Source organism: Microcaecilia unicolor, chromosome 5, assembly GCF_901765095.1.
Source record: "Microcaecilia unicolor chromosome 5, aMicUni1.1, whole genome shotgun sequence".
In the NCBI taxonomy this organism is placed as follows: domain Eukaryota; kingdom Metazoa; phylum Chordata; class Amphibia; order Gymnophiona; family Siphonopidae; genus Microcaecilia; species Microcaecilia unicolor.
Window position 1 is genome coordinate 260,958,579 of NC_044035.1, and position 26,316 is coordinate 260,984,894.

Below are 26,316 nucleotides of genomic sequence, written 5' to 3' on the forward strand. Positions count from 1 at the left end.
GTTGAGGGCGGAGCATTGACACTCGACGAAACGCAATCTCCCCCTGCCCCTTGGCGGCCATTTTCAACAGGCAATTAGCATCACAGAGCGCCAGCGACAGCAGCGCCCAGACAGGAATGTGGATCTTTCCTGCCTGCCACGAACATTTTGTCAAAAACAACCGCACTGCATGAAGGAGGGGCATGTGAGACTGCAGGGTCACCAGACATGGGTGTCTGCAGGGGGGGCAGGGTGAAACCAGGGTCGCTGGCATGGGTGGCTGCAGGGGGGGGCAGGGGGACAGGAGGGTCGCTGCTGCACATAGGTGGCTGCAACGGGGCAGGGGGACAGGAGCCTCCACACTACACATAGGTGCCTGCAAGGGGGCAGGGGGATAGGAGGGTTGCAGGACATGGGTGGCTGCAAGGGGGCAGGAGGAAAGCAGGGTAGCTGGAGGGGGTAGGGGGACAGCAGGGTCACTGGCCATGGGTGGCTGCAGGGGGGGCCGGGGGAGAGGAGGGTCACTGGACAGCAAACCTTTGCTAGCGCCCGTTTCATTTCTCACAGAAACAGGCCTTTTTTACTAGTTTTTAATAATCAGTACACTCATCTTGAGATGGAAAATTAAAAGTTTGTTGGCATTAGGGACACAGTGCTCAGACACGGCATGTGTTTCGCAAAAGCTTTTTCAAGGAGGTCCCCTGAAAATTAAGGGTAAAAGTATTAAACCAACCCTTACTGCGTTAAAGTAGCTATAGTTTTGAAAACCAGTCTAAATCTTACCTAACGATCAACATGTGATAGCCTGCCAACTTCATGCCTTAGACAAGATGGCGGCGGCGTTTTAACAATGGAACTTATATACTGACAAATATAGGATCCCACCAATCACAGGACAGCTTGAATTTAAAGGGACATCTATATTAGTCATCCACTCGATTTCAGCATTTAAACTCCCAGGGGCAACAGTGCTTAACGTGAAAATCCATTGCTGTTCCTTAAAATTCAGTAAATTATCCAGATTGCCACCCTCCCACCCCATATTAACCTGATCAATAATTCTCCAATGGAGGTCTGACAGTAAATGATTTGTTAATATCCAATGTGTAACTAAAGGAGCCTGTTCAGTCCTAGTACTTATTAATGATTTATGTTCATTGAGACAATTTTTTATGGACCTACTACTATGGCCCACGTAGACCAATTTACAAGGACACTGTATTATATAAACTACATTAGAATGTATACAAGAAGTGTCACCTCTGGCCTGAAGTTCTAACCCCATCTAGTCATCCCTCCAAACTGGTCCCGTCATACTAAGTGGGCACCATTGACATCTACCGCATATACTATGAGTACGCATGTCTACATTAGCCCTCCCTTGAACATATCTGGCTTTGGATAACATCTCCCCTATATTTTTTCCTCGGCTATATGCAATTAATGGAAAACTGTCAAACACCGGGAGAACCTGTAATACATGCCAGTGAGATTGTAAAATTTGAACAAATTTTGAAGATAAAGGAGTAAATGGCATAACATAAGTCAAAGTATCCTCAGAAATCGAGTACTTATCTTGAAGCAAAAGTTTTCTATTTGCAAAACACGCTCTGAGGTAAGCCTGACGTAATGCCCTACGGGGATAACCCCATAATTGAAATCTGGTAGTCAAATCCTTAGCCTTTGACTTAAAATTCTGAAAGGTCAGTGCACAACCTCCTCAGGCTTAAGAATTGACTGACCGGTAAATTAAATTTAAAGGCATAGGGATGGAAGCTCCCAAATTGCAAAAAAGTATTCCTCTCAACTGGCTTCCGATACACAGATGTCCCTCACAAATGTTAAAATCGGCTCCAACACAGACTCCTTGATATGGATCCTCACAGAAGACTCATGAATAAGCTGAGAGGACTGAACTTAGGATTCAAAGTGGTGAAATGGAATGGAAGTTGGTTGACCGACAGGTGACAGAGGGATATCAGTAGTGATCTATCTCATGTATTGTATTCCATTCTGAAGGATATTGAGAGGATGGAAGTAATTCAGAGAAGAGTTACTAGAAAGGTACAGGGCTTGTAATACAAGTACTACAGAAACTGAGTGTGGTTGCAAAAAGGAAAGGGGGAAGAAATAACTCCCAAATATTCTTTAGACTTCAATAAAGTAGAACGTAGTTTCCATTAAAAATAAATAAATGAAGGACAAGGGGTCCTCAGGCAACATTCTTCATTCCTATCTTCATGTTAAATTGACACTTTTAATTTTTATAATAATTTGGTTTGTTGATAGTTTGAATACCACTATGTATATTTGTTTTTATTTTGTCAAACTTTTAGTTTTAATTTAATATGAACATTTATATTCTGATTTTGTTGTTATGCTTTTAGTGTTTCTTGAAATGTGTGTCATGATTATGCAGTATGCTTTGCCTGAATAATCTGTAGCATGGTATATGAATGTACATTTTTTTCCACTTTGTTTTGACGTTCTTTTTGAAACTAATTTGACAGCATGCACAGGTAGCTTTTTGGACCCTGATCAACCAGAGGACTGAAGATGGGGCCTCCTGTGAGGTGAAACCTCAGCAGCACATGTTGACCATCAAGGGCTAACACAGTAGAACCAACAATCCTCTTTCCCTCTCTGGGCATGGACACATTATCTCTGACATGCCCAGGCCTGAGAGATCTGAACCCCAGCATGAACTGTAGAACCAGTGTACAGGAAGTTTTTAACTAAAGCAGAGCAATCTTAGTTTCCGAGTAATAGTTTGTAAATGAACAGATCAATAACTTGGATAGATCAGTGCTGAAACAGAATGAATATTTATGGGGTTCTGTCTTTTTCTACAGGGAAAAAGACCTCACAGAAGCTCTGGAGGCAGGAGGTTGTGATCTTGAAACAGTAAGAAACATAATTCAAGGACGAGAACTGCCTGCCAATCTCAGGGCTAAAGTCTGGAAGGTAAACCTTATCAAGGCATTTATAAAACCTGAGCATATAACAAGGGCTTATGTCAGTAGCTTGGAAGTTTAAGATCTTTTTTTTTTTTTTTTTAACATCAAACTTGGCACTCTTAAATTTCTACTTGGGCCCAGGCTTTTACAAATTTAATTTTGTATTTTTTTTTAAAGATTGCACTGAATGTTGCTGGGAAAGGGGACAGCTTAGCATCTTGGGATGGTTGTTTAGACCTGCCAGAACAGACTGCAATTCACAAGGACTGCCAAACACTAATTGGTAGGTTGAATAACCTGTTTAATGATACCTATATAACGTTTGATCACTTCAGAGTCCTACTCAAGAAATTGGCTTCTATGAGAAGGTAGCAGTTGTTAGAAAAAGGTCAGAAACATATTAGTTCCCATTTTCTCCAGGATTCTATAAAGGTTGCCCACATTTTGCACCAAAATGTAGGCGCAGTCCTGAGATGTGTGTGCAACTTAATTGGTGCTACCAATCATGAATGCTAATTAGCATCAATTAGGACTTGCATACACATCTGGCTGTACGCTATTCTGTAACACTGGGCACCCAAATCTATAGTGCACAACCCAAAAAGGTATATGGCCAATAGGAGGGGCATGGGCAGGTTGGGGCATTCCAAAGGTTTATGCACAGTGTTATAAAATACTACTACTACTATTACTTAACATTTCTATAGCGCTACTAGGGTTACGCAGCGCTGTACAGTTTAACTAAGAAGGACAGTCCCTGCTCAAAGGAGCTTACAATCTAAAGGACGAAATGTCAAGTTGGGGTAGTCTAGATTTCCTCAATGGAGGTGTAATGGTTATGTGCCGAAGGCGACATCGAAGAGGTGGGCTTTGAGTAAGGATTTGAAGATGGGCAGGGAGGGGGCTTGACGTATGGGCTCAGGGAGTTTATTCCAAGCATAGGGTGAGGTGAGGCAGAAAGGGCGGAGCCTGGAGTTGGCGGTGGTGGAGAAGGAATACCAGGAATGTGCACCAAAATTGGATACCAGGAATTATTCACTATTCTATAAAGGGCACTCAACCCAGAATGTCAATTTTTGAGTGCCATTTACTGAATTCGGCCCATTATGTCTATAGAAAAAAAATTCATAGTACATCTGCTCCATATGTGTGATAGGCCATCTGAGGCATACCCTATCCTGTAGACCTGAGATGGCTTAAAACATAAGATGGATCATTGTTTTGTTTTTTATTTTAGTACTGTTGCTGTACTGTGCTGTTTTATCATGTACACCACTCTGGGTTGCCCTTTATGGGGCTGGGAGGGCGGGTTATAAATCTAATTTTTGTTGCACCTATGAATTGAATGTTCTTAATTGGGTAACAGTGTTTTATTACTTTTTAAAAGAGGTTTGGTTAAACCAGCTTCCCTTCTTTCCCACAGTCACAGAGCAACTTCTCTGTGTCTGTACACAAGAACCTACAGACGGAAACAATAGGAGGCTATTGATGCTTTATAATTTACTGTGGGCAAGGAGACCTCTGCTGGGTGAGGAATGGTGTTCACACATAAAACAATGTGTAAAACAAATCTTTGATCTCTGTCAGGCAGACAAATTTGTCTAAGGCTACAGTCAAGTTTTTTTTTTTTTTTTACCCCAGCCACATAGCACTTCAGCAAATGATTGTGCTAATGCCTGATTCCTGTTCACTGACTGCTGAAAAACTGTCCAGAATAAGTAGCAAGAACTACACACTGTCATTTTTGTTTCCTGTGTTCCCTTTCATTACTCACCTTAACTGTGAGTTAATGGCACATCTACTTTGAACTGTCAGTGGACTAGTATTCAGGTAATGACACTTGGTCAGTGGCAGAGTTAACTAGCTCTAGAAAGGAATTTTTTACACTCTGTAAAAGAATGGAGGCTGGTAACACTTGGCCTTCACATTTGTAGGACAGAAATGGAGCAGAAGTAAGCATGATACTGCTTTCTTGTCTTTACTACAAGAAAAAAATGTTTTAATTTCAGATGTACTAGCTTAATTGGCATGTGTGAAACAGAACTTAGTTCTCCAAAAAAGGCTAACATAGTCATTAGACCTATATACAGTATGCAATTATCTGTGCTGTTTGCAGACCAACTCTCAGTATCAGAAGAGGAGAAACCAGGACTGCTTTTGGATATTGAATCTGTTGTTACCTTTTATTGTAAGTCCCGCAATGTTAAATACCAGCTAGACTTGGGCTGGCTATATCTGCTCAAACCCCTGGCAGAGCTTCAGATACCACGCAGTGACTTGTACAACTGCTTCTACGCGATAATGAATAAATACATCCCCAGGTAAGAATTTTTTTGGGGGGGTTGGAGGCATGGAGGAGTAGATTAAAAAATAAATAATTGATGCAGATGGCATAGATGTGGAGTAGCATGTGTATATTTTAGTATCATAAGTGTCTGTGAACCTGTTTTGCAGTGCTAAGAGGTTGAACTGCAGGCTGCGCAGTTATAGAATATGGCCAGTTACATGCATAACATAATTAACTAATTGGCACGAAATTGGCAAATCATTCATTCATTTAAGTATTTATATACTGCCTAGACCTAAGTAGTTCACAGTTTCATTTTACAGGTACTGATTCTGTCCCTAATCGGCTCACTAAGTAGTACATTGTACTACTGTTGCACCTGGGGCAACGGAGGGTTAAGTGACTTGCCTAGGGTTATACAGAGCTGCAGTGGGAATTGAATCTGGTTCCCCAGGATTTCACCCCACTGCTGACAATCAGGCAGCAGCGGGAATCAAACTCAGTTCCCCAGGTCTTCAACCTGCTACACTAACCATTAGGCCGCCACTCTGTACAATTGGTGCTAAATACTAATAGGCGTTAATAAGCACTAATTGCTTGTAACAGACTTATGCCTCTATTCTGTAACCAGCTTGCCTAACTTCTTTCACATGTTAATTGAAAGGGGGTGTTCACATGGAAGAGGCATGTGCATTTCAAGGGCATTTTCGCTAGTCTTGTGTGCACTTTATAGCATAGTTGTATTTACGTACTTAACTGCCGTATTTACATGAATGCGGATGCCTTATAAGCCACAAGAGACAAGCAGGCTTTGCCTTGTTTTGTGGATTGCTTGAACAAAGAAAAGAAGCAATAAAGAAGGAGGAAGATAAGATCTATGCAGCCTTAACCCTTGTCCCTGAGGAAAGCAATTGAAACCCCGGGCAGTTCCAGGGGAAGGCAACTGATAAATGTTTCAGCAAGGCAAGACAGTTCTGCCTGGGAGGCAAGAACCTATAAGATAAGTGCACAGTTTTCACCTAGTATATACTATTTTAAAAGTAATAAGTGATTTTATAGCACTGTGGTGATTGGGATGCATAAAAAAATGAGCATAATTTGCTCTCCCAAAAAATTGTTAGAGTTACCTAATGAAAGAAGTGCTATGCCACTTTTTAGCAGCATTCATTGACTGCAGTTACAGTGGTTCATATCTGAGGGTACTCTATACACATAAATTATATGTTTGTTATATTATACTGGTGTGAACTGTTTCTAGCACTTTCTTGAAGTTGGTGGCTAAGAGTCCTGGTTTGTGTACACAAGTTGTTGAATGTTACCAGAGACATTGATATTGTAAATTCGCTTTCTGTTGGTGGTATTTATGCCAGCCATAGACATGTTATAAGTGGTTATGCCTAAAGTCTGATGCATAACTGTTGGCTTACACTAGTATTCTATAACGGATTTGGCAAGCAACTCTACCGTTATAGAATAGTAGCTTGGCATCAAGTTTTTTGGCACTGAACTTTATAGCAACCTATGTTGAATTTACTCCTCATTGTCTAAGTTCTAACCAAAGGGAGCCATGCTTCAGAGATATATAAAAGAAATATATATATATTTTATGTTTCAATAGTTATTATGAACATCATCCCTCTATAACAAAATGAGCATCTAATCAATTTAGTAAACTTTATCTCTTGAAAATCAATGGGATTTCTGCACACAGTGGGCCATAAGCAGAGCATGTTTGGAACTTCCACCTGGTCTTCCCATATAAAGGCCACAAGGGCACAAAATGGCATATAAAAATAGGCTAATGTCCAGGTAATCGCATAGAATAACATTGATCACCTGGGGACATGCAGAACATTGTGAGCAAAGAATATAACCCCAGGAGATGTATGACTGCCCATAGGTATTTCTGGTCAACCAAATAAAAACTGCACAAGTTGTCAGTAGTTCCTGAAAGAAAGAATGAAAACATAACACATGCCAGTATTTCTGAATATATTGTACTATGTATACATGCTCACCAAAAGAAAGTACATAAGGCAGGAAGATCTCCACCCCACAAAAATAGCTTTCAAAAGATTATCATACAAGCTCTTAAAAAGGCCAGTTTCACACATCTGAAGGGATAATCTAAAAAAAAAAAAAAAAATCTTGGCCGTCACACAAGACTGCCGTTTAAATTCATGAACTAAAGAACACAAACATCTTAGCCAAAATATTGACTAATTAGCAGGCTTTGTTTCAAATGGACAGGATGAGTACTTTAAAAATGTAGCAATGTATTGTAATCATTTACCTTGCAATGAATAGAGAAATCAAAATGATCCCTATTTCATGTAATGTGTCTCTCTCTCTCGTCTCTGCTGCCTACAAGTGTGATGGTTTCAATTGCAGGCCCTAAGTGGGGTGAGGTTACCAGTGCCACCCCTGGCTATCCAAGGGCAATGAAGTGTTAAATGGCTTACCTAAAGCTACAAGGAACAGCCTTGGGCTTTGTGTCTGGACTCTCTGATTCCCAGCCAGCTGCAAAAACCATTAGGCTACTCATCTGCCCCATTCCATGTAATCAGTGTCCAAAATAAGAGTGGCAACCCAGAGAAGCAGAAAAACACTGGAGGTGACTAGAACAAAATCCAGGATAGGAAACTCAGATCCAATCAAAGAAGTAGTGTTACGAGTATGGCAAAACAAAAAGGTTTATTGAAGACTGGTTATTGCTCCTTTCAGTCATCAATAAAGCTTTTTGTTTTGCCATACTGGTACACTGTTTCTTTGATAGACCCTGATATTCCAAAACGCAGTAGACCAGGATCTTGCCTTTAAAAAAAAAAAAAGAAAACCCTCTTAGGATATGATTGCAACCATTCAACCACTCAAAAAAATCCTCAAGGTGTGCCCGAGTACTCAACCATAACAGCATATTATCAGTATACTGTTTTTGTCAGAAGACAGTGTTAGCTGCAAATGGGGCATGGTGCAGCTACTCATGCTTAAACAGACTAATTAATATACAAACTAGAAATGTCAGGCACCATAGAGGAGCCCATCGCTGTGCCTTTCATCCATGACTGCAGTGATGGAGAGATGGTGCCGTGAGCACAAGATGACATGTGGCCTCTTCTATAGTCCTTCCTCGGCTGCTGGTTTCTAGTCTCTGAGGACTACAGTGTGCAACTCCTGTGAACACTGTCAACCTGGCAGAGCATATGCTGATGGCTGTTAGAGTGGAACTTGGGGGGAGGGGGTCTCTTTCCACTAATTCATTTGGAAATTGTGACAATGGATTCCAGCCTTTCTGGATGGAGAGCTCATTACCTCAGGTGAGTCACTTGGCCCTGGAAGTGTTTGCTCTATTTCTGAAGTCTTCCCCCATTAGATGTTCTCTGAAAAACGCTATGGCAGTGGCTGATGTCAGTAAGCAAGGGGGTAGTTGCAACAAGCAACTGGCGATGGAGGCAGCTCTACTGATGTACTGGGCAGAGAAGTACTTGCTGTGTCTTTTGGCACATTTGTCAATGAATGTGCAAGCGGATTTCCTCAGCAGAAACTCCTTGGATCCAGGGGAATGGGAGTTGTCGGAGGAAGCCTTCCTACTCGTAGTGAGTTGATTTGATGGCCTCCAGGAACAGTGCCAAGGTGTTCAGCCGCAGGAGGGAGTTGGGTTCTCTGCGCCTCGATGCTATTCTCCTCCCATGGCCAGTTGGTGACCTGCTTTGTCTTTCCTTCATGGCCAGTGGTAGACAGAGTGCTCATGAGAATCATCTCCCATCCCAGCTGTTTCATTCTAGTGATATGTGGACCTGGTTCTTCTGGAGGATGGGCAGCCGCTTCCCTCACGTTCAAGGATTGCTGCAGCAGGGTCTGCTCCTAATGGTGGATCTGTCTCCCTTTGGTCTTACAGCTTGGCCATTGAGAGGTCAAAGTTGGGGCGCATGGGTTATGCGGACCTTGTGATCACTGCACTTCTGCAGGCTAGGAAGTGCTCTACTTCAGCCTACGTGAGGGTGTGGGGAACTTTTGAGAGTTAGTGTGCGGAGAGGGTTATTTCCTCTTTCTCTTCCTCCCTGTCTCACATTTTGTCCTTTCTTCAGTCAGGATTGGAGAAAGGTTTGGCACTTGGTTGACAGCATTGGTTTGTTTGGGGGGGGCAGATTAGAGCATTCTTCCAGGGCATCTCTCCCTGATATTAGGTTTTTGAAAAGGGTATGTTGGTTTTGTCCTTCCTTCTGTCCAATCTGTCAGGATTGAAATCTCAGCCTGGTTCTTCAAGCCTTACAGAAGTGTCCCTTTGTACCTGTAAAGAAAGCTTTGCTGAAGGACCTGACAGATTATTTTCCTAGTGGCTACTACATCAGCGTGCTTTGTTTTGGAACTTCAAGACCTCTCTTGCCAGGATCTCTTTCTCTGTTTTACGGAGGAAGGGGTTTCACTGTGGGCCATTCCATCATTCCTGCCTAAAGTAGTCCCGGCATTCCATGCTAATCAGTTTGATGGACCTCCCTTCTTTTCAGACGGAGGTGTGTGGGCTGCAGTATTTGTCCTTCAGACTTTTAGATCTGTAACATTCTCTCTTCCATTATCTATTTTGGATGAAACAAATGAGTTTAGGGGGTCTGATTGCCTCTTTGTGCTCTTCAGCAAGCAGAAACAGGGTTGGCAGCATCTAGGCCCACAATTGCACAGTGGGTACAGGAAGCCATTTCTTTGGCTTACATTCTTGCAGGAATTCAGCCACTGGCTGATCTGAAGATGCACTCTACAAGGAGAGTGGCTACTTCCTGAACGGAGGCATCCTTACTCTCGCCAATTTGAGATTTGCAAGGCTGTGACTTGTTCGTCTCTGCATTTGTTTGTGAAACATTATAGGGTAGATGTGGCGGGCCAGGTCAGAAGTCACATTTGGGGCTTCAGTTCTGCAGGCAGCAGCATCAGGAACCCACCCTCATTAGGGACTGTTTTGAGCATCCCGCAAGTTCTGGAATAGTGTAAGGATGATATAGAAGGAGAAATTAGGTCTTACCTAATAATTTTTTTTCCATTAGTCCTTTACACAATTCTAGAAGCCTGCCTGGTACATATGACTCTGTTTCTATGTGAAGGTCTAGGCCTTCTTCTGCTGTGCTTTCTACTACTACTACTACTACTATTTAGCATTTCTATAGCGCTACAAGGCGTACGCAGCGCTGCACAAACATAGAAGAAAGACAGTCCCTGCTCAAAGAGCTTCTCTTTTGTCCTGCTGAGACACCAGGCTCAGCGTTCTTTGCAGGATGTTCGTTTACAAAAAAGTGTGGAAAAAACATATTTTTAGGATATGGGATTTTACTTGTTGCTTGAGTCTTATCTGTTGTTCACACTGCTTGTCTAGATAAATACTGAATGGCTAGGGTTATATTCTTTAGCTCACTGCTATATTCTATATCTCCATCTGCTGGTTGATGGACATGACTAACCTGCAGGTTTTAGAATAGTGTAAAGGACTAATGGAAAGAAGATTCAGGTAAGACTTAATTTCTCCATAAAATTCCCCTAAATTAATGGGAAACCCCTAGATACAATATATCTGTGTCAGTTTGTGATTTATATTTGTCATTTTCATTTAACTTATTTTTTTATTAAGGATTTTATCATACAAAAAAAGGAAAAGTTAAAACAAAAGCTCTCTTATACAGAAAAACAGCCATCTAGGTAACAGCCTACATAATTTGATGAAGAGAAAAAAAAAGTACAGAAAAAAACAGTATAAAGTATAATTACCAGGGTAAATAACCCCACCTAAACTACTTTAAACCCAGCTATAACCCATGAAATCGTAGGACAAATAAAACAGCAAACCAAGGGGCCCTTTTATTAAAGCTTATTACACACTAACAAACATTAGTATGTGCTAAGTGCTATGTGGCCCATAGGTATAAAATAAGATGTGCAGCATTTAGCACACCTCCCCCAAATCAGGTACTAGGTTCCAGCACCCCCTTATTAGCTATAAATCCTTCCAGTTGTGAAGGTTCAAAGAAGACACTGATTCCCAGAATACAAAATTAAATATTTACATGAAAACCTAAAGTAAAAAGAAGCTTCTGTCGTCGCCACTTGAGGTTTCAGAACCCAAATGTTGCTCATTCAACACAGTTGAGGTGTAGGGACATCTGGGAAAAGTTTATTTATTTTATTTTACAGTGCTTATATCCCACAATTTCCCACCTCTGGTAGGCTCAATGTGGCTTACAACATTTGAATAAAAAATTGACAGGGTACAGTAAATGGAAAGGAGTAAGTAGGGCAGAGAGGTAAGGATAAAGAAATGGGTCCATAATAACGGTGCCAGAGCGCAATGGCAGCATCCTGAGGTTAGTGAGGTTGGCCCGGATCTTTGGGGTATGCTTGCTCAAATAAGCAAGTCTTAAGTGACTTCCTAAAAGCCAGATGATCCTGAATCTCTTTCACTGATTTTGGTAGGGCATTCCACAAGTGGGCGCCGACATAGGCAAAGGAGGAAGCATACATTGTTTTATTCTTCAGTTGAATTCTCTGACCACTAAAAGAGATTGTTATACATAGTTTTCATAATAGCATTGTATATTTAATTTCAGTAATTCCCAACCTGGTCCTGGAGGCACCCAGCCAATCAGATTTCCAGGATATCTACAATGAATATTCATGTGAGAGATTTGTATGCACTGCCTCCACATTGTGGATATCCGGAAAACCTGACTTGCTGGGGTGCCTCCAGGACCAGGTTTGGGATCCCCTGTGTCTTTTAATGCTGTATATATAATTCAGGTATAAACAGTACATGCCATCAGTGGGGATGGGAAGAGGCAAATGTTTATAGATGAACTTTGAGTACATGCAATATGAAAGTACATTTCCTTCTCTTTTAAGTACAAATTATATGTATGTATTTATTTAAGAGAGTGTGTCCTGAAGGGAAGGCCATTTCACCTGTTCAGGCTTCTACTTCAATACCATGAACCTGAACTTTGTTCATTCCTGGACACTAAGAAGGTGACACCAGACTGCTATGCACTCAAGTGGGTAAGTGAAACTGGCCTCCCCTTGTTTTCCTGTTACTATCTGAAATTCCCTATGTTGTTTGTACCCATGGGTCTGCAAGCTAGTTTTCAATGGAAATCCTCCTCGTTGAAAATTCCTCATCTAGGTTTTGCAAATACAAACTCTCTCTCTGCTGGAAAAGTATGTACATGGTGAAAAATAAATACGTAAACTCATTTGATCTTTATTGGGACTGACCCCAACCCTGCCTCTTTTCCCTGTATTTGAGGGGACCGCATTTCCAAGGGGCTTTCTCCATGGGTAAACACTCATCCACAAAGAATTCCTTTGAGAATTGTCCCCTTAGAGCACTGGGAGAAGAACCACAGGCTAACATTTAATACAGCTGCATATAGTAAAACTCTTAACAACTAAAGGAGAACACAAACTCTATAGAAATAATTCCAACCTAATAAGAGGACATTGTGTTATAAAGTTGGTTTGAAGGTGTCCCAATCAATTACAAGGGAAAAAAACTTCCACCTTGTGTATAACATATATATCAAATGGAACCTCAAACCTCCATACAAGGGACCATTCCAACGGAATTTAACACATCCTATATAATAAAACTCACCTCCAAAGTTCTAAAGTGCTTCGGACCGTGGCTCCCTCAGCACGGAGGTGGTCTGTTAGGCAGCATCGAACTCAATGACGTCACCAGACCCAGCTGATCGCAGGAACTGGCTGCTGGCACGCGCAAAAAAAAAAAAAAAAAAAAGAAGTGAAACAAAAAAAGGCTCGAGGAGCACTCCCGAACCTGCCCTGCTCTAATGAAATCCACAACTGCCATCAGAACGCGCGCACAGCACGAGACTGCCGCCCAGCTGAGGAGAATACTGCTGCCCTGACAGTGCTATCCTGCAGAACCTGCCGCTCCAAACTGCCATCCAAACCCGCACCAACAAACAAAAAAAGTGAAGAGACAGCCTCCAGCAGCCTTCCGGACACACACTAACCAAAAAAAAAAAAAAAAACCGTGAAGAAACAGCCTCCAGCAGCCCTCGGGACCCACATTAACAAAACAAAACAAAAAAAAAGGTGAAGAAACAGCCTCCAGCAGCCTTCGGGACACACACTAACCAAAAAAAAAAAAAAAACCGTGAAGAAAGCCTCCAGCAGCCCCCCCCCCCCCCCCCCCCCCCCCCCCCGGACCCACATTAACAAAACAAAAAAAAAAAAAAGGTGAAGAAACAGCCTCCAGCAGCCTTCGGGACACACACTAACCAAAAAAAAAACAAAACTGTGAAGAAAGCCTCCAGCAGCCCTCCGGACCCACATTAACAAAACAAACAAAAAAAAAAGGTGAAGAAACAGCCTCCAGCCGCCTCAACAGGGGACTTCACAAAAAGCAAAGCAAGAAGATAAAACCAACTGCAGTCTTCTCTGGACGAGGTTCACAGCCGCCCTGAACCGATCCTGCAGACAGCAGTGCAACGTGTAAACGAACAGGTACAATTAAGGGGGCAGAAACTTTAAGGGAGGGGGCATGGAACTTGAAGGGGAGACAGACAAACACATGGAGAGGGGGTGAGAGAACAGAATGGGAGGGAAGGGGAGAGGAAAAATTATGCAGATGGAGGGCATGGTAAAGAGAGCACAATCCCTGGATAAAAGAAAGAATTCAAAACAGAAACACTGGAGGGGGGGGGCACCCTTACATTGTCACTCACAGGAGGGAAGGGGGGAAACTAACAGAAAGGGGGGGGGACTGCACTTCACACAGAAGGAGGAGGCCATGCACACATACACACAGTCTTTCACTCTCTGTGTCACTGTGACACACACACACATACACACACACACTGTCTCACTGTCACACCCACATTCTCACACAGGCATACACTGTTTCAATGCCCACCCCTGTGGTCCTGCAACAGCTTAAAGGAAGGATATGGAGACACACACTCACGCTCTCTCTCACACACAACCAGTCTACAAATCTCTGTTTCTCACTGTCACACACACCATGTCTCACACATACACATACGCTCTGTCTCACTCTCGCCCTTCTGGTCACAGAACTTCAGACACAAAGGGTGCGGGTACCTGCACTTTCGAAGGAATGAGGGAGTCATGAACACACACAGACACATATACTCTGGCACACTGTAGCACAGTGTCACACACAGACACAATCTCTGTCTCACATGCACTCTTTCACTCTCTGTGTCTGACTGTGACACACACTCTTTCAAACACACACACAATTGCTGGATTAAAAAAAGGAAAAGGAACTGAAAAACCAAACACGGGGTGGGGGGGGAAAACGACCCTGCACCTCGGACAGAAGAATGGGGTCATGCACACACACACACACACACACAGTCTCACACACACATAACCGCTCTCTCTCACTTGCAACCAGTCTTTCACTCTCTGTGTCTCACTGTCACACACACTCTCTCACTCATACACTCAGACTCACTGCTCGCTGCTATGGTCCCAGAACTTAAAACACAAAGGGTGGGGGTACCTGCACTTCTGACAGTATTAGGGGGTCATGCACACACATACTATGGCACACTGTAGCTCAGTGTCACACACAGACTCTCTCTCTCTCTCTCACACACAAACTCACACTTTTCCACTCTCTGTGTGTCACTGTGACACACACTCAAACACACACACACAATCAGTCTCTCTGTCACACCCACACTCTCACACACATATACACTTTGATTCACTGCCCACCCCCGTACTCCTGCAAGGGCTTGCTGGAAGGAGAAGAATATGGAGACACACACACATATACTCTGTCACACACTATCTCTGTGTCTCACACACACACACGCTCTCTCTCACACACAACCAGTCTTCCAATCTCTGTGACTCACTGACACACACATGCTCTCTCACACACACAACCAGTCTTCCAATCTCTGTGACTCACTGACACACACACGCTCTCTCACACACACATGCACACTGTTTCTCTGTCACACCGACCCTCACACATACACATACACTCTGTCTCACTGCCCGCCCCTGTGGTCCTGCAAGGGCAATGAATGTGGATATTACTAGAAGAAAGGAGCAATGCACAGCACCTGTACATTGCCACTCTCACAACTCTGACACACTGCCTCTCATACACACACACAAACACCCTCTCTCTCTCTCTCTCTCTCTCTCTCTCTCTCTCTCTCTCAAACATGCACACTCCAAGGAACAAAAAACGGACGCTGAAATTCCAAAAACTGGGGGAGGGGGCATGCACCTCGGAAAGAAGGGACAACAGCCAGCACTTCAGACGGAAGGGGTGAAATGGGGAGGGGCGTCTCACACACTCTCTCTAGCATACACACTATCTCTGTCTCTCACAGATACTGTTGATTAATCATTTTATTACTGTATTCCAAACACAGTCTCTCTCTTTATCTTTCACAGCCTGTGGCTCTCTCTCACACACAGTCATAATGACAGACAACCAACAAGCAACTACCGTGTTTCCCCGAATATAAGACACTGCCTTATATTAATTTTTGCGCCCAAAAAGGCGCTAGGTCTTATTTTCAGGGGATGTCTTAATATTTCGGGGAAACACGGTTGGCCCGCCCACCTTCCCTCCGTCGCTCCTGCAACTACCGGTAACCCCCCACCCGAGGTCGCCCCCCCCCCCACCCGAGATGGCGCTCCCACCCGAAGTCGCCGGACCCCACCCCCCTCCGTCGCTCAGAAACTAACCTGAACTTAAGCCTCCTTTCACTTTCCTTCCAGTTCGCAGGAGCAGCAGGGCAGGGCAGGCCTCTCCTTCCTTCCGAGCCCCACCCTCGCCTGACGTTACGTTACGTCAGGCGAGGGCGGGACACGGAAGGAAGGAGTGGCCTGCCCTCCTACTGCTGCTGCTTGCTGCGAACTGGAAGGAAAGTGAAAGGAGGCTTAAGTGCAGGTTAGTTTCGGAGCGACAGAGGGGGTTGGGGTCCGGCGACTTCGGGTGGGGGCGCCATCTCGGGTGGGTGGGGGGGGACGACCTCGGGTGGGGGGTTAGTTTCAGAACGACGGAGGGGGGCCCGGCGATCTCAGGGGGGGGGGACCCTACTTACCGGGAAAAACAAAACTTTGCTAGGCCTTACTTTCGGGGGAGGCCTTATATTTTCTAAGGGCACCAAAAACCTCGGTAGGTCTTATTTTATGGGGATGCCCTATTTTCGGGGAAACACGGTAATACACAAAATGAGGAAGAAAAAACAGAAAATAAAATTTAAAAAAAAGAGGCAAAAATAAAATGGCACCATGCAATGAATGAAGATGAAAGGGCACAAGAAAGACAAAGAAATACTGCAAGGAAAAGGAACCACACCAAACACATGACAGAAGAGCAAAAAGCAAATAGAAGACAAAGAAAAACTGAATTACAAAGGAAAAGAATCAATGAAATGACAAATGAACAAAGACAACTCCACAGAAAAAAAACCACTTTAAGACAAAGGGAAAAATTACAACACATGACAGATGAAGAACGGGAAAAGAAAAACAAAAGAAGATCATATTTACGAGCAGAAAAAAACAAAGAAAACACAGGGAAAAATATGCAAGACACAGAACTGCAAATGACTATACAAATTAAACCAAACAAAAGAAAACAGAATACCAACTCTGATGAGGACAATGTACCAAATAAGAGAAAAAAAACAGAAAAAAAACACAAAAGAAAAACACCTATGATGGAAGAAGAAAAGACACAAAAACTCAACAATGATATGGCAGATGAACATATACAAACACTCAAAAGAAACAACACAGAAATAATAGAGAGAAACAAAGAAAAAAAAGCAGACAAACAACAAAAACAAACAACTACACTACTTGATGATGAACAGATACATAGTCAACGACAAATAGCACAAATGGAAAAAAAGAGGCGTAAAGCAGAAGCCGAAAAAAAAAGACGTAATGCACGCACTGAACATGAAAAAGCAGAAGAACGTGAAAAAGCAACTGCGAGGAAAAGAGCTAAGATACAACATATGACTCCTGAGGAAAGAATGAGTAACAGGAAAAGAAAAACAGAAAAAAAGCGAATTGCAGAAATGACGGACCAAGAAAGAGAAACACACAAAACTAGGCATGCTGCTACACAAAGAAATAGATTACAACCAATAAGAGATCAAAAGAGAAGAGCACATTTACTACAACAAAGACAAAAACAAAGGACAACAACACAAACTGCAGACAACAATGACACAAGGAATAACACAATGACAGTACAGTGCACAACTCAGACCACAGGAATTGCCATAATAGACTGTGTCAATGAGAATGACATTCAGTACTACAGTTGTGGACAGCTAAACACAGTCTGTATATTTTGCAAAGCAAAATTTTTCAAACATGAAACACCATCTGACAACCTTTTCAAACAATGCTGTAGTAAAGGAAAAGTTCAACTACCAAAAATTAGAACACATGAAATCATAGAAAAGCTTCTTTGTGGAGAACATGAATATGCAAACAATTTCAAACAAAACATTAGGTCCATTAACAGTTCTTTAGCTTTCGCATCCATGGGAGCAAACATTGCAGCACCACCAGGATATGGCCCTTACTGTTTCAGAATTCATGGAAACATTTATCATAGAACAGGAACACTACATCCTTCAAAAGACAAAAAAAGACAATTTGCACAGTTATATATTCTAGATCCTGAAGAAGCAGCGAGTCAAAGACTACAAAACTCAACAAATGAAAAAATAAATGATATATTAATGAAACAATTAAGTAAAATTATGGCACAAGAAAATCCATTTGCACATGCATGTAAAATGTTGTTTGAAGTGGAAAATGAGTGCATATATGAAGCTAAACAACAAAAAATAGAACCAACAACAGTATCAATGGTCATTGTTAAAGACCGTAAAAATGATCAAAGACGATACAATGCTCCTAGAGCAAATGAAGTCGCATTCATCTTCCAAAATACAGATGGAGAACCTCCATTACACAGAGAACTAATCATACATTGCAGAAACAAGGAAAACGAGGAACAAAAACATGAGATTATCAGTGTCTTAGATCCAAATCTGGAACCTATGGTATATCCAATATTATTCCCATATGGAGATCAGAGTTGGGGGATAGATATTCCTTTATGCAAACAACCAACATCTATACGCAACCTGAACAACACCTAGAATACGAGTAACACAAATGCAGTACTATGGGTACCGTTTTGCAATTAGAGACGAATTTAACCCTTTCCTAAGTGCAGGTAAATTAACACAACAATATTTTGTAGATGCATACATTAAAACAGAGGCAAACAACCTAAATTATATTCGAAACAATCAAAAACAATTAAGAATTGAAAAATACTCAGGCTTACTGGACCACCTAGCAAGTGAAGCTACAAACAGAGGAAATACACCAGGACAGGCATTTATTTTGCCATCATCATTTGCTGGAAGTCCTAGAAATATGCATCAAAACTATCAAGATGCAATGGCTATAGTTAGAAAATATGGCAAGCCAGACCTGTTTATCACTATGACCTGCAACCCAAGATGGGAAGAAATTAATAACAATCTACAAAAAGGAGAGGCACCACAATTTAGACCTGACTTAGTGGCAAGGGTGTTTCATTTAAAATTAAAAGAATTAGTACATGATATATGCAAACAGCATATATTTGGTGTTCCTCTTGCTATCATTTATGTCATTGAATTTCAGAAAAGAGGTTTACCCCATGCCCACATATTACTTATCCTCAAGGAGGAAAACAAACCAAAAACAAAGGAAATAATTGACAAAATAGTATGTGCAGAAATACCTTCTGAACAAAACTGCCCAAGACTGCATGCAACAGTTATCAAACATATGATACATGGCCCATGCAATCAAAAAAATGTACATTTACCATGCATGCTAAATGGTAAGTGTTCTAAACAATTCCCAAAAGCATTCCAAGATGAAACCATAGAAAACTGTGATGGATATCCCAAATAACGACGACGGGACAATGGGATTGGTACAGTGTTACATGGACAATTGATTAATAACAGTTGGGTAGTCCCTTACAACCCTTATTTACTTTTAAAATACAACTGCCATATAAATGTAGAAATATGTGCATCTATAAAAAGTGTAAAATACCTTTTTAAATATGTCTACAAAGGACATGATTGTGCAAATGTACTTATTACAGAGCACAACAATGTACAACATGATGAAATAAAAACATTCACAGACTCAAGATATATTAGTGCACCAGAGGCTGCATGGCGATTAAACAGCTTCGAAATGCATCATCAATCACATAGCATACAAAGATTAGAAGTACACTTAGAAAATGAACAGAACATTGTTTTCCAACCACACAAAGTTGTAACAGCAGTAGAAACAGCCAAAACAAGGGACACAACTTTAACAGCCTGGTTCAAACTAAATGCAGAAGATAATAATGCAAAACACATTTTGTATACAGATATACCTGTATACTATACTTTTGATAAAACAGAAAGGAAATGGAAAACTAGAAAAGCTGGACATAACAAAACCATTGGAAGAATGTATACAGTACATTTTGCAAACGAGCCAGAACGTTACTGTTTACGAATGATACTTCTACACAAACCAGGTGCACAGTCCTTTCAAGACCTAAAAACTGTGGATAATGTAATTTATCCAACCTTTCAAGAAACAGCTAAAAAACTAGGGCTCATTCAAGATGAGGCACTATGGGACAACACATTAGAAGATGCAATCACGAGCAACATGCCTCAGCAAATTAGAGAGCTATTTGCATACATTTGTGTTTTTGCAGAAATAACAAATGCTTTTCAACTTTATTCAAAATACAAAAATTATATGGAAGAAGATCTTAAACAACAGCATGGCTGTCAAGGTGATTGCCTGCTATGTGAAGAAGTGTGCCTTCATAAAATACAAGCAGTACTCATTACACATGCAAAACACCTACAACAATTTGGGTTACCAAACATCACGCACAAATTGGAAGATCAACACGTTGCCTACAATGCTGCACATGAAAAAAGAAAAGCAGAAGAAATGCAAAAAAAACTAAATAATGAACAAAGAGAAGCATTTAAAACAATACTTTTGGCATGCAACACAAACAATAATTCACACACGTGCTTCTTCCTTGATGGTCCAGGTGGAAGTGGGAAAACATTTACATACAAATCAATCATCAGCATGATAAGAGGGGAAGGAGGAATTGCACTACCTGTTGCATCCACAGGAATTGCAGCAAATTTACTTCCAGGAGGACGAACGTATCATTCACAATTCAAATTACCAGTACCTCTCCTGGAAACATCAACTATGCGGTTAACATCCCATGATGCCTCCGTCATTAGAGATGCAAAAATAATTATCTGGGATGAATCAACAATGGCACCCAGTATGGCTCTCGATGCTGTAGATAGACTACTGAAAGAAATAATGAAGAACCAAAGACCATTTGGGGGAAAAGTAGTACTACTTGGTGGAGACTTCCAACAAACTTTACCAGTAGTACCTCATGGGCACCCTGCAAGCATTATTGAAGCAAGCATTAAATTTAACAAACTTTGGAAAAATTTTAAAATACTTAAACTAGAAAAAAATGTACGCTCAGTAGACCCCGAATATAACAGATGGCTTATTACGTTAGCACAAGGAAAGCTACCATGTCCAAACGGTTACAAAGATGTTATTAAAATACCACAAAAACATCTTTGTGAGGACAGTATAGTTAACGCCATTTATGGACATAAACTTACACCAGATTCTGTTGCAAACTTTGCAAAAAAGGCAATTCTATGCCCAAAGAATTCACAAGTAGACACCATAAATGAGTCTGTACTAAATATTTTAGACGGAAAAACAATCACTTACTTAAGTTCAGACTCTATTCAAGATTCCAATAATGAAGAACATCAATTATATCCTATAGAGTTCCTACATCAGCAAACACCAAGTGGCATGCCTACCCATAAACTGCAGTTAAAAATTGGAGCAATCATTATCCTGCTACGAAACTTAAACACAAAACAAGGTTTATGCAATGGGACTCGCTTGATAGTAAAAGACTTGAAAAAAAATCTAATAATTAGCCAAATAATCACAGGATCAACAGCAGGAACAATTGTCTTTATACCACGCATACAACTAGCACCATCCAACACTGACCTGCCTTTCACATTACTAAGAAAACAGTTTCCAGTTAAACTAGCTTTTGCCATGACTATAAACAAAGCACAAGGACAAACTTTTTGACAAAGTCGGAATTTATCTACCAGAACCTGTGTTTACCCATGGGCAACTATATGTAGCATTCTGAAGAGTTAAAACATCTGCAGATGCAATTGTGAAAGTCATTAATGGACCAGAACAAGGACACCTTTTCAAAAACTGTACAAAAGTTTACACAAAAAACATTGTATATAAAGACATTTTAAAAATGTAAAAAAAAACATTAAACCTGTTTGATTAACAAAAAACAATTTGTCATCTAATCTTACTTACACAAGTTTCATGTCTTACAAACACAGACCTTACAAAATATCTCACTGTAACACACACACACTCTCACATTCACTCCTCTCTCTCACACAGACACTCTCAAACACTCTCTCAAACATATACTGCACCTGGGAAGACAGTTGCTTCACATGATGGAACAACACAGCAACAGATGATTTACAAATTTAACAAATATTCCTTCTCATTATAATACTTTTCTAACAACTCTGTAGTTACCAAAAACAAAAACAAAAAAAAAACATTGCTAGCGCCCGTTTCCTTTCAAACAGAAACGGGCCTTTTTTACTAGTCTTGTATAATACGGAGTCCATTACTATCATAGGTTCCTCCCAAGAAGGAAAAGGAGAAAAAAAACCCCAGACGTAAAAACTCAAACTACATGAGAAAAAAAACAAATGGGATGAAAAACTCTCTTTCCTTCTTGTGTCTACCAATTAAATGAACACCTATCCCAAACCAACCCAACCTAGGCTGTTCCCTGTCTCAAAGAACTACCCAAAGAACACTCCTGGGAGAAATACCTAAGCCCTAATAAAATAGGAGGAAAAACTAAGGGGCAGCAATCTAACTACCCCCTTAAACCTTAAATGTAATCCCCCTAAAGACCTAACTTGCTAGAAACATGCCAGCCAATGATATGTCTGAAAGTTACTTAGCTTAGTCCAAACAGGGCTATTTCATTGAAAAAATACCCCTCAGAGGTCTCTGGACCCTTTCAAAAAATCTTCAACTGAAGAAAACGCCAGCCCTCTAAATCTTCGGCCGACGACAAACGCCAGCCCTCCAACAAGAGTGCCTTGTTTCGCCAACCTTGTGGCTGCCTCAGGAAGGGCGCTTACAGTCCATCTTACATTGTAGAAAACAACACTGAAAACCCAAGCCTCAGTCGTATAGATGCCAAAGATGGTGCGGGAGCTGCATATGCCAGGGCCTGGGATGAGCTGTGCAGTGCACAGCATCTGTATTCAGTGCCAGTCTGTGCTGTTCCATTATCTTTTGGAAATTAAAAAAAAAATGTTATTGCCGACATACATCAGGAAATAATGAGATGCAAAGCACCTCACATCAAACATATAAAAGGCAAGTGACCGTACTCACTTGCAAATGCGCAGTAGAGACTTCCCTCTCTGTCCCGCCCCCGCGTCAAGACGTGATGACGAGGGGAGGGGGGCGGGACAGAGAGGGAAACTGCGCGGAAGTGGAGAGAGGGAACCGCTGACGTCGCTACCGCTCCCCCCCCCCCCCAAGGTAGCCGCTACCGCCCCCACCCCCCCCCCCCCCGGAGTCGCCACCACCCCCCCTTCACCCGGCCCGGGCCCTCTCTTCGTTATTCAACTTACAGCAGCGCCGAAAACAGCAGCAAGCAGCTCAGCTTCAGCTCCCGTCGGCCTTCCTTCCCTGCCTGTGCCCCGCCCTCGCCGACGTGACGTCACACGAGGGCGAGGCACAGGCAGTGAAGGAAGGCCAACGGGAGCTGCAGCTTGCTGCTGTTTTGGCGCTGCTGTAAGTTTGAATAACGAAGAGAGGGCCCGGGCCGGGTGAAGGGGGGGCGGGGGCGACTCCGGGGTGGGGGGCGGTAGCGGCTACCTTGGGGGGGGGGGGACATGGGAGGTCTCAGAAGGAGGGAGGGCCTTGGAGCTGGGAGGGCTGGACTGAAGGGGGCCTTCCAGCTGGCTGGGAAGAAGGCACGGGGGGGGGCCTTGGAACTGGGAGGGAGGGCGGGCGGGCAGGGGGCCCCTTACAGTTGTGAGGGAATGGGGCCCCTTACAGTTGTGAGGGAGAGCAGGGGGCCTTGGAACTGGGAGGGAGGGAAGGGGGCCTTGGGAGCTGGGGGGGAGGGCCTGGGGCCTTGGAACTGGGAGGGAGGGAGGGCGGGCAGGGGGCCTTGCAGCTGGGAAGGGGGGAGGACTGGAGCCTTGGAGCTGGGATGGAGGGACAGAGGGGTCCTTGGAGCTGGCAGGGAAGGAGGATGGCAGGGGGCCTTGCAGCTGCAACGGGAGGGGGGCCTTGGGAAAAAAAACATTCCAATACGCGCTCGTTTTAACGGGCTTAACGGCTAGTTATTACATAAATCGAATAGCGTAGTTTGTATCAAACTTTGCAAGCTCTGTTTTTTTCCTGGAGCTCTTCAGGTAGGCCCATAGGGGCCCATTGGGGGGAAAGGTGGTGTTGCTGATAGGGGGAGGGGGACTGGGGTTAGGGGTTTGCACTTAGTTAGAAATGTCATGACCTCTTTAAGATGGTGTCTAGTAGCATCAGGCTACATATTAGTGTCCTGATGATACTCCCAGTCAGGAAAAATAATACCAGCTTCAAGTTGGCATTATTTTCCAGGAATAATAGTTTGCAATGTTTACTGCAGCATAGTAACTCTATCCCCTCCCCCCCCACACACACTTTAGAGACCAACATAGTAGCATTATATCTAGGAAATTGCTAATTTTGATTGGCAAAGGTTTTATCTGACATTTTTCCATTGATTGCTTATATGTCTACAGTATAAGTATTTGGCCACACCTGCCATTTCACAGCATCCTGGTCTGATCTTTATTGAACAAGCAGTCTCGTGATCTTTTGTACTTTTCTATCTTGGAAAAATAAATGATCCATGAGGGTAGGGCAAATTTCACATGGTTTATATCTACAGGTATTGTATCTGAATAGCAGTGTGACCTAATATGTGACTATCTCTGGGAAATCATGACTAAAGTCGCAGATCCACAGTGTTGAGAATAGCTGATTTTTCATGTCATGGGTCTGTATGCAGTCTGAAAAAATTACATTTCCATATCATCATGCTGATCAATCCATAGACTGGTGGGTTGTGTCCATCTACCAGCAGGTGGAGATAGAGAGCAAACTTTTGCCTCCCTATATGTGGTCATGTGCTGCCGGAAACTCCTCAGTATGTTCTCTATCTCAGCAGGTGGTGGTCACACACAGCAGCAGCTCTGGCTAGGCCTCCAAGCCTAATTTTTAGGTTTTGTTGAGTGCCTGGGGTTGAGGGCTCTTCTTGAGCAAGTGCAAACCTGGTGGCGCCAGGTCCCTCCTTTTCTCCCCCCTCCCGCTGGCTCCGTTAAAAAAAAAATTTTGAACGTCCTTAAAGGCGTTTATTTCGACGTTTATTTAAACGTTTATTGCAGCTACTCACTGGGACACCAGGTCGTTACAGCTCGGAGCGGAAAGCAGGTAATTTTTACCTTTTTATAGCGGGCAGGGGGTTCCCCGATTGATCTCCACGTGGCCTATGGCGTCGGAGGGCGAGGGCGCAAAGAGTCGCTCCCCGGATCGCTTGTGCGCTTCTAGAGGGGATGCGGGGGTCTTAAAGTCTGATTCGCCCTTGTTGGGTGACAGTTTCGTGACCGATGAGTGTCCCGGTCCTTCCTCCGGTGTGGCGGTTTTTCCCGCCATAAATGCCCATCCCCCGCTGCTCGCCTCCGCCATCTTGGCCGGCCACGCGGCTCGGACGGCTTCTTCTTGGGCCGCCCTTGAGGTGGGAGACGTTAATGCCATGAACGCCCTTAATTTGGGCTACGGCACAAAAGCGGCTAAACTTAAGCGCCGTTCTTCCCGCGCGGCTCCTTCGCGGAGTATCGCGCCGGACGCCATTTTGGATGCACAGCATGTCTCTCCCCCGCTCTTGCGAGCGCCGGTTGAGAGTGCGTCTAGGGCTGTAGCCCAGGCTGCGGAAATGCACAGTCTGGGGGGTTTCTCCCCCGAGTTTGTTTTGCTGCTGCATCAGGCCTTCCTTATGCAAAACGCTACCCCTGCTCCCTCGTCTGGTAAAGAGGTTGAGGCCCCCGGAGGTAAACGCCCTCGGGTTGCTTCCCAGGCCTTGGAGGACTTTGTCTCCTCCGATGTAGATGAGGACAGCGTTTCTGAGTTCTCCCAACGGTCCTTTGCGGATTCCTTGGAGGAGACGGATCCCCGCTCGGATGGAGCGGATGACCCCTCTGCAGCGCGGCTCTTTAGCTCAGAGGATTTGCCCAACCTGTTAGTGCAGGCCATGGGCATTTTGAAGATTTCCTCTCCGGAGGACGTCTCTCCCTCAGCCCCTGTTGGTTCTGCCATTATGCTGGGGACGAAGCGCCCGCCTAGAACCTTCCACGTGCATGATGCTATGCACACCTTAATTTCGGCTCAGTGGGATGTCCCGGAAGCGAGCCTTAAAGTGGCTAGGGCTATGTCCCGCCTCTATCCTTTGCCTGAAAGTGAACGTGAGGCCTATCTGTGGCCTACCGTGGATTCTTTAATCACTGCGGTGACTAAGAAAACGGCGTTGCCGGTGGAAGGTGGCACGGCCCTAAAGGACGCCCAAGACAGAAGATTGGAGGCGGCCTTAAGGTCGTCCTTTGAGGCGGCTGCTTTAAGTTTGCAGGCCTCAGTTTGCGGCTCCTATGTGGCCAGGGCGTGCCTGACTATGGTGCAGCGGGCTTCCCCCTCGGATCATTCCTTGAGGGCTGATTGGCCGGCCCTGGAATCGGGCTTGGCCTATTTGGCAGACTTGCTGTATGATGTCTTGAGGGCCTCAGCTAAAGACATGGCTCAGGCAAT

The 26,316-nt window shown here is 43.3% G+C and overlaps 1 protein-coding gene across 2 annotated transcripts in view; it reads left to right on the top strand.

The window, feature by feature from the left end:
- Positions 1 to 26,316, top strand: part of TBC1D23 (TBC1 domain family member 23) — a 111,001-nt gene that overhangs the window by 3,155 nt on the left and 81,530 nt on the right. For both annotated transcript variants that reach the window (XM_030204069.1, XM_030204070.1), the window contains exons 2-5: positions 2,832 to 2,943; positions 3,114 to 3,219; positions 5,053 to 5,257; positions 12,135 to 12,258. In XM_030204069.1, the coding sequence (XP_030059929.1) occupies positions 2,832 to 2,943; positions 3,114 to 3,219; positions 5,053 to 5,257; positions 12,135 to 12,258 (547 nt within the window). The remainder of the gene's footprint in view (positions 1 to 2,831; positions 2,944 to 3,113; positions 3,220 to 5,052; positions 5,258 to 12,134; positions 12,259 to 26,316) is intronic.